The sequence below is a fragment of the Copidosoma floridanum genome, unplaced genomic scaffold (genome assembly GCF_036245765.1).
Source record: "Copidosoma floridanum isolate Cflo_tuat_1 unplaced genomic scaffold, Cflo_Japanese_pri ptg000009l, whole genome shotgun sequence".
NCBI classification, from domain to species: domain Eukaryota; kingdom Metazoa; phylum Arthropoda; class Insecta; order Hymenoptera; family Encyrtidae; genus Copidosoma; species Copidosoma floridanum.
The window spans coordinates 2225928-2240156 of record NW_028321886.1 but is presented as its reverse complement, the minus strand read 5'-3'; the positions used below and the strand labels follow the sequence as shown (position 1 = coordinate 2240156).

Sequence of the window (14229 nt, the reverse complement as noted above, 5' to 3'; positions counted from 1 at the left end):
AACGACAGAGAGGTCAGAGAGAGACTGTCACTGTCAGAGAGAAAAACAGCGCATGCGCTCATTTTTTGGAGAATCTCCAATGGAGATGGAGATTAGATTTTTCCAGTTTCCGGGGTTTTGAGCTTTCGAGCTTTTCGTCATTTCGACTGGAATTTTTTCACTAAAAAATTTATTCTTTACTGATAATTGTTTTACCAATTGTCAAAATATAATTCACTTCGGTTGGGTAAGTCTTGTACTAAAAGGTAAATGCTTATGTTGTAATTTCATCTTACTGATCTCAAACGTTAAGATTTTTTAAGAGTAAATTTATTAAAAGGGCTTTTTAGCATCAAATTTGTCTTCTTTAATAATATCATGAGCTTTAAGGGTTTCTTTTTATTCTATAAATACATCCTATAGTAAGTATAAGTATATACTTTGGCGGAACAGCACTTACCTCGTATATGTTTCAAAGGTTATAGGTTATGAACTAACCGCGTCCGATTGTGTATTGTTTAGAACATTTGAACTGCAGGAAAGTCTTCATAATTCGTAATGGAAAAATCAATACAACGTAAGTTTTTCTTGTTTCGATAAACACAATTAATTATTCGTTTAACACAAGTATTTAGTATTTTTAATCCTATATAACGTTACCTGTGTTAGATTTAATAAATAGGTATTAGCTTCTATTCGAAGATAAATCATTATGAATCATAAGTATATACTTCACTGAAAGTCACTTTATAAATTTTTTTTATTGTCCAAACAATGTATTATTATTTTCCATAACTAAATTTAAGAATGATCATTTCCGATTATCATGCTTAGGAGCTATATTTTTGTATATAATGACAAATTACATTGGATGAAAAGTATGTGAACCGATTTATGTATGATTTATATCAGAGTATTTACTCTTGTATTTAGTAATGAATATACTGTTAATTATATTGCCTTGATAATTTCTCAGGTAATAACTTGCAAATGATTTTACAGAAAATGTGTGTTCAACTCTACAAGCACCTTTCTCAAACAGGGTTACCATATATGAACAAAGAGAACAATATCTCTTGAATTTTTTGAATAATGTATTACCATCCAGTGACATAAGTGGTATTAAGGATGAGCTCAAAAAAGTAATTAAAAACTTTAAAAATTATTTTTTCAATACTTTTAACATGTGGTCATTTGTTTCAGTCCTTCACGTTTGTCAAACACAAAGCAAAAACTATTAAGAAAAAACCTCAAAAAACACCATTTCTGACGGTAAGAAAATCAATTCTCCTGGGGCTCAATAAATTTGGAAAGAAAGATCTAGAATATACAGATATGTTACCATTAAATTCCATGTGGCTTAGCTACATGCAACAAATGCTAGGTGTGGATAATTTTAGAAAATTACCTACTAATCCAATCGATTCACGCTGGGACAGTATAAATCAAAAATTAATTAAGGCTGATTATCATGGAGCCATTGCTACTGTAACACGCTCAAGGTGCCCTAGCACTATTGGCATCCAAGGTATTATTATACAGGATACGAAAAATACTTTGAGGCTCTTAAGCAGTGACAATGTGATACGAAGTAAACAAATTATTTTTTATGACCAAATCAATGAAGGATTTTTTTTAACACTACCTTTCACATTTCAGCTATACCCAAAGAATCCAGCGTTTTTTGTATTCACTTGGTAAACAATGTAAAATTTCAAGTGTTTGGGAAGGAATTGTGCATTCGTCCGGCAGAACGTTCAGTCAAGAAATTCAAGAATCTTTCTGTTCCCGAACTTTGAAGTTAAAATTGCAGTTGAATCCAAGAAACGGCTTATATAAGTGTAACTTTATTTTACACGCTATGTATAGTGTTCAGCAGATCTGTTGTACATTCAACAGTCAAAATAACAAAGCGTTTCAAGTTCTTAACTCATTTTTTTCCAATCCATTCAATGCACGCATATGTATAAGTCCATTCAATAATTTTATTTTTATGCACTTTCCTTTATTTTTATTTTTTTTATTAATATTTATGTTTCGTTAATACGTTTCGTTATTTTCATATTATATTATGTAAATATACCTACTAATTACATTTTACCAGTTTAATATATGTATATTATAATAATAATAATAATAATAATAATAATAATGTCTTTATAATTTAATTGTTAATTTTTTTTGCTCATCTGCTTAGTAATTTTTATATTTTTGCATTCGCTTTATATCGTTCTCACGCTCGTTTATTCATTAGTTTTTATATTGTTTGTCTATTTGTTTCAACATGTGACGCAATAATAATTAATATTCATAATTTGTTATATATATTCAAGTAATCATGATACAACAATAACTAACGGAGCGAGTACACTAAAACATCAGATATCTCTCCTTCAAGAAAATAATACACTTTGTATCTCATAAATTTTACGCAAGTTATTTATTTTGAATAAAAATTTCATCAATATTATCTCACTTTTCAAGGGGAATGTTTAATTGATTTTCAACTAAAGTCTTGTGTAAATCGTGAAATAAAATCCACTCATTTTTAAATTCAAACTAGAAAAAAAGGGGAGGAAAGGACATTATTAGAAGTTCATTAAAAACTGGACATACAAAAACGCGATGGCTACAATATATTTTTAGAAAAAAAAAAAAAAAATATAGAATAGAACTGGTTTCTATGTATAGTAGAAAGTACTGTAAACGATGTATGCAACCATTTTTTCCCCTGTTCTTGTCGATTGCGACACGTAATATAAATAATTAAAAAAGTCAATAAGGCAGATGAAAAAAAAAGAACAATAATAATATTATATAATATTTATAATATCGTTAATAATAATTATAACTTGGACAAGGCTACACGTTACAAATTATACCCATATGTAACAAGTGTCAGTCACCATAAACGCAACTTGTTATACAAGAGATGACACGGAGTATTTTTTATCATTCCCTTTTTTCAACATAAGTTGTCGAGTTCCATAAATACTCTCTCGAGGGAGCAACCTTACAAGCGGAACTACATAAATTTGATTACATTATTTTATACAATCAATTGTTAGTTATTTTTTCTCTTGCAATTTTTGTCTTACACTTTTGCACAGCGCAGCAGGCAAAGAGCACACCAAAAAATTATTTTTTCTTTAAATTTTATGACAATTAATAATAGCGCATATAAACCTCACTCTCTCAGCTCAACTGATCATTGTGCAAATGATTAAGCTTCGTAAAGAACCGAATTCGTTATTCAATTATTCATAGTATGTTTTAAACTATAATCGTTTATTCTTTTATCTACAAATTTGTAATTTGATCGTTACGTGGTACGATTGATTGAAAAGTCATTCTGCTTGTTACTCATGCACTCAGATTTTTGGTTCGCTTTTACCTTGTAAACTACTATTATCCCAACAATAAGAAAAAATCTAAGCGTTTAAGACGTCCGTAACTATCGGCCGCCATTTATTCGCCGTTACTTTTCTGTCATACCTCTCAGTTATGTATCTATTTAAAAAAAATTGTTTTTTAGTTTCAGCAAATAGATATCATGACCCATACAAGCTATAACGGCGTTATCTTTTTTTTTCATCTCTCGCTCTCTCTAATAATACATGTCCGAGTGATCTGTGTATGTATACATACACACATGTACAACTTAATATACATGTGTATATGTATTCCGGAAATCATTAAAATAGAAAAAGTCATAATTGCGAATGATCGTGATGCTGTTGGGAGGGGCTGGATTGGGCTGATCTTACACGGTTCCGTACTGAGGCGGCGTGGGTACTCACATGCCGTACGCTTGGTAGGTCGTGGGCACAGTTTGCGCTGCGTATACGCTTTGTGCTGGCGCTCCGTACACAGCCTGTGGCGCATAGCCTGGTGCCATCATCGTACCCGGTCCAGCTGTCAGCATCAGCTGCGGCTCGGCTGTGAATTTAAAAACATGAATTAGTTTTTTTTTAGTATATAAAATCTTCCGAAAAGGCAGAAAAAGTTATCAAATTACGCATTATCATGGATTTATGCTCTTGGTGATCAGTCTCCTCAAGGCGTCGGCTTTCGGCTTCTTCTAATTTATCGACCTGAAAATTTTATATTAGAATTTTTTTTTTTTTCCAATAGATACTATCGGTTTGATTGGTCATTACAAGATATGCAAAATATTTTTACCTTTGATATATATTCACGAGATACTTGGATGAGATAAGGCATTGCAAAGTGCATAATTTTGTGTCTCCACGCGAGTTCTAAAATGACATCAGGATGGAGCAAGTCGTAGCAATGAAACAGGCAAGCAGCAAAACAGTCCCTGGACCCTCTCTCTAGGAACCACTCCAAAAGTTCTTCCGCTACTTCAGCATTACGAGATTCAGCTGCATACTCCATTGCATCCCTAGGTAAATGAAGAAAAAATTAAAACATCACACCAACGAAAACATACAGTATAGAAAAATAAAATTAATATTTTAGTATCTGTATGAATTAGTAAGGTTTGTAGTATTCCTCCACTCAGAATTAATCGAGACGAAGATAAGACATGTCAGCATGCTATTCGTTTCCAATTGAACCTATGCCAGACACAGACACAAACTAAGCGTTTTTACCGACCTGAAGAGCCTATCCTTTTTACAAAGCTCGACCGACTGCTTCCACCTGTTGTTGCCTTTATATAGATAAGCAGCGATTCTCCTGAACTCGATGAGCTCGTGCTTCTCCAACTGTTGTGCCAGCACAATGTTGTCGAAGTTGTCAAAGGCGTCAATCGAGGTCCTCAGGCCCTGGTAGTCCTCCTCGTCGATCAGCAGACCGTTGAGGGCCTCGTTGATTGCTTTGTTATTCAGTGCCTGTACCGATCTGAGGTAGGGCTTGACAAGTTGTAGGTGGTTGGTGCGTGTAAAATAGGCTACGGATCTTGTGTGGTCCATACGTGGCGCTAGCACAAGCAGAATATCGTTGAGTAACAGGGGCTTGTATTCTACATAAAATTGAATGGCCTTGTAATATAACTCGACGTTTGCCACTTTAGTGATGACATCTTTAAAGTGACCCTCGCGCCATGCCTCCGTTGGATGCTGCATCATTGCGAGAACTGCGTTGTCATACTCCTCGTACTTGTCGTACAGGAAGACCAGCTCAGCCCACAAATGAGCCGACTCTGCTGCGCGTAGTACCTACAAAACCCAGTGGTGTTTTTAGTACATATTCACATTGTGCGTACGTGAAAATTAATGCTGCCTTACTTTTGGAATATTGACGCGCGACCAAAAGAGTTCCAGGTGTTCCCTCATCCTCTGTGGTTTGTACTTGCTGTACAGAATAGCGAGCTCAGTGAACATACCCATGTGTGCTCTCTCCAATCCAAGCGCAGCTTCAAGCAAGTTAATCAGTTCTTCAAAATGTCCTCTATCTTGGTAGTAATTGATAAGATCCTCGAGCTCGTCAGCGTGAACGACAATGTGCAAGCCACACATCTGAGCGAGCCTAAATTCACCGCTGTCGACGCAAGCGAAGCATACTTCCTTCCAAGTGCGCGTCGAGTTTGCCTTGCGCGCGCTATCAACCGCACCTTGGAATTCTTTTAGGTGCACAAGGGTGATTGCAAGCCGGGCAAAGTTCGAGACATTGTTGTAGAGAAGCTTTGCCGCGTCGTACATCTTGTCGTCGAAGCACCGGTCGCCAATCTTTTGTATGTCGGCGTGGTTCGGCCCGGAAATGAATTCCTCGAGATCGGCTAGACGATTCGTACGGGCATACGCATAGATCAGCTCGGATTCTATAAAGGACTCGCGAGCCTTCTTGCGCGCCATTTGCAAATAACGCACCAGATCTTCCCAGTGAGACGTGCGATGAGCCGTTTCTACGACGTCAATGTAAGCAGACGGGTCGTCGGCCTTGATGAAGCTATCAATGGCTTCTTTAACCATACCTTGTTGCAGTTGTGCACGGGCTATTTTGTAAAGAAATTTTTTTTCGTTAATGTCAAATGAACCTTGTACTATTAAGTAATTTGTAACCCGTAAAAAATAGAAGCAGCAAACTTACCCAATTGAGACCATACTGGGGGCTCATTGCATCTTTCAGCAAACTCATAAGCTCTGTCGAGATTATTGACCTGCTCGATCAAAACTTGGATAGCCGAGGTGTTTACGTCAAACTTCTTGAAAATCGCAAATGCCTCTTCATACAGCTCGTTATTGATAGCTATATTAGCAATGTCGGGTGCATCGTAATTGTCCAGACGATTTATGTACTCCATGACGCGCGAGCGGTCGGCTTTGATGGCCGTCAAAATCAAGAGATTCTGTAAATTGCGATGATCGCTAAAGACGCTGCTGTCCAGCACAATTTTCTCGAGCAACTCGATCAATTCGTTGGGCAGATCAGCTGTCATAAAGGCCTTCACAGTTACAGAAATATCTTCGGGATCTTGAGTTTCAGAGAGCGCGGTTTGAACGACCTGGTCGATCAGTGGCCGTCTGTACGGGTTGTTTTCCTGCAGGACCTCAACCCAGAGATCTGCATCGCGTCTGCGTACCAAATATCTCGCCTCACTCTTGAACAAACTATTCTCATTGCAGACACTAATTAATTCGCGATCACACTGGCCACGCTCATAAGCGATGCATGCGAGGTGGGGGTCGCGCTTCTCGCAGTACTTGCCGACGACGCGGCTATCGTAGAACTGGTTCTCCTTGAGGAAGCGTTCAGGGTTATTGTTGCTATCGATATAGATCTTGGCCAAGGCGTTATGGGTGGCTGGCTCGACACAGCCTTCGTGCACACGCGACTCCAGCCAAGGCAGCAGGAGTTTGAGGCGATTGCGTTTCTCGACTTCCTCGACGAGCTCGTCCGTGGAAAATTGGCCACGCACGACGAGGATGAGGTTCTTGATGATGTCTTCGGAGCAGTCGACATCGAGGAGACCTCCGATAACGACAGGCAAGCGAGAAGGGTTAACTTTTTGTACATATATTTCAATGTACTTTTGTAAATTATTGCGGTAAAGGTAGAGCACGAGGTCATGAACAAAATCAAAGCGGTCGCATACGATAATGAGTGGCAGCTGATCGGACAGTTTGGCTTCTTTCAAGAAATTCTTGACACGCTCCGGATTATAGCAATTACTCTCGCGACAGATGCGCTCCACTTCCTTGATCTGGCCGGTTTTGCAAGCAGCTTGAATGTACTTGAAGTGTACCTCCGTATCTTGGCTAAAGTTGACGATTGATCCAAGGAAATAGAACAGACCCTCGTAGGACTTGAAACTTTCGAAAAGGTCGATGAGAGCTTTAGTTGTCAGCTGTTCGTGATATTTTGTAGCTATTTGCACGCAGATCTGAAGATTTTGGCGCATGTTTGCGGTAAGCATAGCTTTGAGGCACTCCAGGGAGTCTTCAACGGACAGCGTGCCGAAAAAACTGACGAGCCAGTCGGGAGACAGCAGATGAGTGTGCACTACGGCACGTTTAATGTCGTACAGGTCGGTGTAATGTTCAAGAGCACGTTGCAAAAGTCCAGCTTTTTCGCAAAGCTGAGCTACGTGCGCGTGATCATAATGCGTAAACATTTGATTGCCGAGGATTGCATCAGCCACCTGGAAGTAATAAACATTTTTTCAATTTAGCGTTTCGGAATTCAAAAGAATCTTTCTAAATCCGGTATTTAAAAATTTTTTTTATTACCTGAGGCGCGGACATTAGGTTCATTTCGAGTAATCTCGTTTGGAGGGCACCTTCGGTCGGTCTGTTGTTCTTGAGGGCATCGAGTAAAAAAGCCGTGCATTGTTGCACCATATTTTGTTCCATAAATATATCCACAATCTGATTGATATCAGCAAGAGGCTCATCATCTTGGACCAGCATTTGGGCAAACAATACACCCTGATCTGGGTTGATGCGCATAACATTGCGCAACAAGAATATGTAATCCGGCGTGTAGGAAACCTTCTTTGCGTAAAGAACTATTTTTTGAAACTGGCCAGTCTCAGCAAAGCACTGTATAACTTTGTTAGGCACATTGGCTCTTAGATAGACGCTGAGTGCAAGAGTCGGGTCAACTTGTTTGACGAGATCACCGAGCTCCTCGCTACACTCGAGTTTGTCCTCCTTAAGCCATTTTTCTAACAACTGTTTACGGCCTTGAACAAGCACAGGGCGACAAAGCTCTAAAGATTCGTACTTATTCAACTGTCCTTGATCCAAGAGTATACCAAAGTATTGCAGGAGGGGTGATGTCTGACCCTGTGTTGTCGGTACCTGTTGAAATTTTTGAATCGTACCTGGTGTACGCAAAATACCTAAAATCACATAATTTTATTGTCATCTTGCGTTTCGCAACAAACAATAACGTTATTTGTACGACTAGATAACTAAGATTACCTTTAGGTGCATTAGCGGCAACCTTAGCTGCCTCGGCGTATTGTCCATTCTGGAACAACATGTTGAATTTGCGCACAAACAGGTCTTCGGCTCCGGAAAGATTGTTTCGCACAGCCATACGCAGCGCCAGCTCAGGATTCTGGAGCACCCCATTTATGTACGGAATTATATTCTCTTCGTCTACGGAAACAGATAACACTTGGCCTTTGCGATTTACACCGATAATACCGCCTGAGGACTCGTGCGGGGCGGTGACAAAAATCGTTTCGTTAGATATACGATTCATAAAGATGCACGTTGCCGACTCGATGTCGTACATGTGAATGTAGCCGTACTTGGTAATAAGATAGATGACGTCGTACTTTGAGCTGACCTGCGTAAAACCGGCAAAAAGAAATATATTCATTAGCATCAAAATATCAAGTTCAAATCATGTAAAAGTCTGAGTCATTTTTTAATTCAACTATTATCTTTTCAGGTTTTTAAAGACAAATCATGCAACCATTAGTAATTGACCTAGTTTATACTTTTTCCGCGCAGTATTGAACTCAATTTTTAACGCGATTGACCAATCCTATTAGGAGGCGTATTAATATTTCATTGTACAGAACTTTTTTTTTTTTTTTTTTTTTTTTTTTCAACAAAAATAATTATCAATTAATCAACAAAGTAAAGTTAAATATTCAATAACGTTTAAAGTAGATCGTTGTTAATAACTAAAAGCACCAATTTAGCTCGTCTTATCAAGAGTATAATTAGAAAATAAAACAGCTGATGCATATTGGATGGAAATAATAAGAAACGCAAATTGATAGCGGGAAAAAATTAGTTTAAGAGTGACCATTAAAATCTCGTTAGTACTTACAACGGAGAAAAAACAAAGTATTGATTAAGAAAAAAAAACAAAAAAAACAAAACAAACTTAGAATATCATTGAACATTATTACTTACCTGCATTGCCACGGGGAAATCGTTTCCCGCCTCGGGAGGAAAGAAAACGTCCACCGCTTTTTTGGGAAAGGGTTGATTCTTGGCAGGAGGTTGACCCACTTCAATAATGTGCAGCTTGGCCCCTTGGACGGTTCTTACGGCAAAGCAAAAAAGATTACTGGGTTCGGCATTGCCTTCCATCTTGAACTGAGCAAAAGAGGCGGCGTGTCCTTCTATGGGCTGGGAGCATTTACGCTCGGTGGAGAAGAGCTGCATCGCGCCGACCACGCGGTTGTTATGCGCCGATATACCGATTAGTAAAAGCCAGGTTTGCTTGGCATCGGTACGGTAATTAATGATCTGGCAGCCGTGCAGCGATGAGTGTCGCTCAAAGACTTTGCTTGGCTGAGAATCGCCTTCCATTGACCAGTGATAAACTGTTGTGTCGGTCACAAGGGCTAAAGTATTCAGGGATATCCACTTCCAGAAAACCACGTCTTCTGTCATTGTGTGTGCCTTCATCTTTGATTTCATCTCGATGTTGAAGATTTGCAGAGTCTTTTGAGCTAGAAGAAATAATTGTAGATCTTTATTGTTGGTGGTATATGGACAAAAAATAAGAAAGATTCACGTTGCTTCTCAAGTATGAATTTTTCAATCGTTTTATAAGAGTTACAATGATTTAAAAAAAAATTATTTTACGTTTGTTAATTTCATATTAAAATTGAAAAGACAAAATGGAATGGAATAATTTTGCTTTCCAAATGTAATGCCTACCTTTCAGAGCAATAACTTTGCTGGCAGGATTCATAATTGCCGAATCTGCAGAGATTGGCCTCCTGATGGGGTTTGCAGTGTCATTCATGTCAATAATGACAACCTGCGCTGTGTCACCCACCTTTTCACGTACACAGATAAACTTATCTGACTCCATGGTGACTGTATTGAAGCTGACATTGTTGGCATTGATCCCCACTGTGGTGAGCTATTTTTGTCAGAGAAAGAAGAGAAAATAAATAATGAGAAACAAAGGCAACCTTTACTTTGAAGTCGAGGGAAACTTGAACTTGAAAAGAATAAATTTGTTGAGACAACAAAAAAAAAAAAGAATTTAAAAAAAGCTATCTCAAAAGTAGCTCTTCTACATGGTATTCATTAAAGTTTATTTTTGGCCACATACATCACAAAGAAGAAACCTGACAATACGTAACTCACGTTTGAGTAAATAATTTATAGGTACTATTCAGATTGTTGAGTCACAACAAATCAATAATTTAATTTAATCGATCTGTGAATGAGTTGTACTAGTAACATCAATATCATATGTAGAAAAAAAAGAGTACATATCTTAAAATATCAAAGCTAGTTACTGAGTGAAGTGAAAAAAAAAATTATATTAAGCCTGGCTAACAATTGCTGCCAAGTAAAAACTTGGGCCAACAACATTGCGAAATTTCAGGCAACCTAAGGAGGAGAGAGGCAAAGGAGGAGCACCAGCAGCCATTGGTCAAGTGACTGATTGTCTCTGCCATATGTATTTATTTCCCTGATACATGTGATAGCTAGGGGCTTCAAAGGCAAGTTGTCAATGAGAAGGAGCTACTACAATTGACATTAATCATGACTATGAGGTCTCTAATCCTTTGGCCATTGACACTATCACTGCTATCATAATGGAAAAAAATCTGAATCATGCTGTACTCTTCAGCCCTTACTTTTTCTTTCCCTTAATCGTATTCCAGTCATTGGCAAAATAGCATTGTTAGTGAAGAAAATAGAAAAATCAGGAAAAAAAAAAAAAATAAATAATAATAATAATGATAATTAAAATAATAACAACGGCAAGTTTTTCGTGATGATAGGTATAATTATCTCGAGGGCGGAAAAGCAAGGGGCGTACGATGTAAGATATACAAACACACATGCATTTCAACATCTATCTGTATTACGCACAGAGATACGTATAGGTATGAATATATGAAATAAAATACGCGTGTATGAACAAGAGGCGGGCGACCGGAGAACAAGCGAGCGAGAGGAATTAGGGACTAGCAGACGTGGCTGTCTCCTCTCCTCGGTTATCGTTTGTGTGTTATTCTCTTGGCATGGGACGGAGAATCGATCTGCAGGCTACTCGCTCGCCGAAATTCCCTCGCAGAAGTCGAGCCGGAAGACGTCGGCAAATGCCGTTTAACTGTCAAGTGCTTCTTTACATTTAATGTTACACCAATCTCAATTCTATTTTACTAATACATCGTATACCTATGGGTGTGCGTGTACATAAGCAACTTAAGTATGTGCCAGAGAAAGAGAGAGAAAAAGATCTTTCCGTTGAGAGCCTCATCCCTAGTGGCTCCCTATCGCTGCTGTAATGCTGTTGCTCCGTTTTTCCTGTTTTTTTTATTTAGGTGTACGAAGCGTAAACAAGAGTCATGGAGAGGAAAAAAAAACCCCCGTAATCGCGCTTTACAGTAGCGAGAGAAGCAGGTCAGTGTGATGAACTTACCGGGAGATGCTCCTGGAACCTGATGGGCAGTAGCTGCGTCATGGTTTTCGACTGAGCGGCAGCTCTCTTCGCCTGCTGCTACTACACCACCACGACTACCAACTACCTCCTCTCCACCTCTGCCCCTCTGGCCGACAAAAGCTAGTGATACTAGCAAGTATAACCGAGCTCTTCCTCGAGAGAGAGAGTCGAGAGGCGTCACAGAAAGTACTTGCACAGCTTTGATTTGCTGCTAAGCCTAGCCTAGCCTGTACTTTAATCTATAATCCTTTCCTCTGCAAGTCTGCAGTGTGCAATGTCTGCATTTATATTGCACGGACACTATATGATATGTAAAAGTGTATGTATATGGATGTACAATAGTACAATCACAGTGTACACAGTTACACACACCTGAAACCTTAAACAATTCGATACACAAGACTATAACTATTATACGTTCCTAATTGTATTATACGAACGAAAGTTTTGTCTTAAAGTTATCAGTCTCTAGCGAGTCTCGCGTCGGTGCCTCGAACAAAAAATACACTACACCTGGGTAAGTTCAACCTGTCTCTTGGTTTACTGTCGCGTGCGAAACACGACACGGGCAAACTCTACCTCTACTTACAACCCACGACGACCAAACTGGATGCTCTTTTTCTCTCGCGTAACGTTCTCTCTCTCTCTCTTTCTCTTTCATGTGCCTTTCCTTTCGCATTTTGATACATTTGATACTTACCTACATTCATGCACACACCCATGTGTGTATGTACATATACAAAATATATAATGTACATCTACTTGTGTAGGTTGGTCGATCAAGTAGGGGTCTACTTCTCTGCTTGCTGATAATTGTTATTGAAAATGAAAATTGAACAAACAATATTTTACCTTTTTGTTTTCAACAAATAATAATAGTTCATCGAATAATCGAAAAGATTGTCACTAATTCAACGACATTTTAAAAATTGTTGCAATCGTTAAAGAGAGCCTGATAAATATAGTGATTTAAACCATGACACGAATATTCTCTTCGAATGCAATGAAGCAAAATAAAATTTTTTTTTTGTTTTTTTTTTTTTTAACAGAAAAATATTGAATACTTTATTTAAAAATGATCTACCTAATTGATGTAGAGTAAATACAGTTTTATTAAAATATCATGAATATAAAAAAAACCTAAGTGTAACAGTAAGTTGTACAATCGCGTCTGTAGTAAAAATTACAATTCGTAATCAAAGTTGTTTGAATATTGATAGAAGTAAAAAGCAACGAAGAGCATTAAAAATTCTTTCGGATCAATTCAATTGAATTAAAATGCATGTAGAATTGTTATCAAAAATAATTTTTCAAGAAAATACCTCTGATAAGTAATTGCAAAAATGCTCATCAACGCAACACTTACGACGCCGACTACACAACAATGAGTAATGTGCTTTTCTTTTTTCGACCGATACGTTACGTTAAACCTTTCTCTTCTCTCATGTATACACATATGCACCGATAGGTATATTATATCCTGGGCCTCCTACGATCCTTTTTATTGTTTCGACGACCCTCTTCCGCACACACTATAGCTCTCTCCTTTTGCTCGCGCTCCGTATCTCCTGCTGCCGTGAGTCACGATAGACTCCCGATTAGCGCGCAAAACGCAAACACAAGAATAAGCATGGCATTAAGAAAAAAAAAAAAAAAAAATTATGTTCCACAACGTTGCCTCGCAAATTACTGTAAGAGAATTTTCAATCGTGCCACACATTTTTTTTGCCTTCACCGTCCGTTTTACTTCGGACTGCTGGTGCTTTTTAAACGTTGAGCTCGTAGTGATGTCAAGCAATTTTTGTTTATTATTGCTTTTCATGAGTTCGATTTATCATTTACGAACAGCACACACGCAGCAAAAGCTTATAAAAATATGTAGCGAACGATTTCAAAAAGCTTGCGAGCTTCAATAATGTATGGTTTGAATATGACAAAAACGGGTAATACGACGCGAAGCGTAATAAATAATTTATTGTGTAACTGCACCTTTGAGCTTGCCTATAACAAGCAATGATGTACCAAGAAAACCTTGCAGCGCAAAACACGTTGGACAATTTCCATTACGTCAAAGAGGAACTGGGCAAGATAAAAAAATAAAATGCAGTACTCAACGTAACCCTTCGAGCGAGACATATTAATCTGACTATAGGGCATCCAGGACCCTTTCATGAAGATACTGAGGTCGGTCCTGGGTATTCCGAGATACATCAGGAATACTCAGATTATCAAGGAGTTCAACATCGTCCCTTCAATACAAGTAGCCCCCGTCCTTGCGTCAAAATTCCGCGCCTCCATTACGGAACACCCAAACCCCACCATCGCTGCACTTGCGAACCTTCAACCCGGTCGCTTCGACCTTATAAGACGTCTCCGCGCTCTAGCATAGAACCCCGAGGACCC

The 14229-nt window shown here is 38.4% G+C and overlaps 2 protein-coding genes across 2 annotated transcripts; one reads left to right on the top strand and one right to left on the bottom strand.

Moving 5' to 3' along the window:
* The first annotated feature begins 80 nt into the window (after window positions 1-80).
* Window positions 81-1973, top strand: Pop4 (ribonuclease P/MRP subunit POP4). The gene is made up of 4 exons (XM_023390893.2): window positions 81-556; window positions 982-1121; window positions 1183-1570; window positions 1639-1973. Exons 1-4 carry the CDS (start codon window positions 538-540, stop codon window positions 1776-1778), a joined length of 687 nt encoding a protein of 228 aa, XP_023246661.2. The 5' UTR covers window positions 81-537; the 3' UTR covers window positions 1779-1973.
* An 814-nt stretch (window positions 1974-2787) lies between these two features.
* Window positions 2788-12441, bottom strand: Chc (clathrin heavy chain). The gene is made up of 11 exons (XM_014358775.3): window positions 11806-12441; window positions 10077-10284; window positions 9321-9865; window positions 8370-8742; window positions 7674-8287; window positions 6034-7585; window positions 5232-5938; window positions 4600-5162; window positions 4162-4384; window positions 3998-4073; window positions 2788-3918 (listed from the first exon to the last, which is right to left on the bottom strand). Exons 1-11 carry the CDS (start codon window positions 11845-11847, stop codon window positions 3776-3778), a joined length of 5046 nt encoding a protein of 1681 aa, XP_014214261.1. The 5' UTR covers window positions 11848-12441; the 3' UTR covers window positions 2788-3775.
* Between the last annotated feature and the right edge of the window lie 1788 nt (window positions 12442-14229).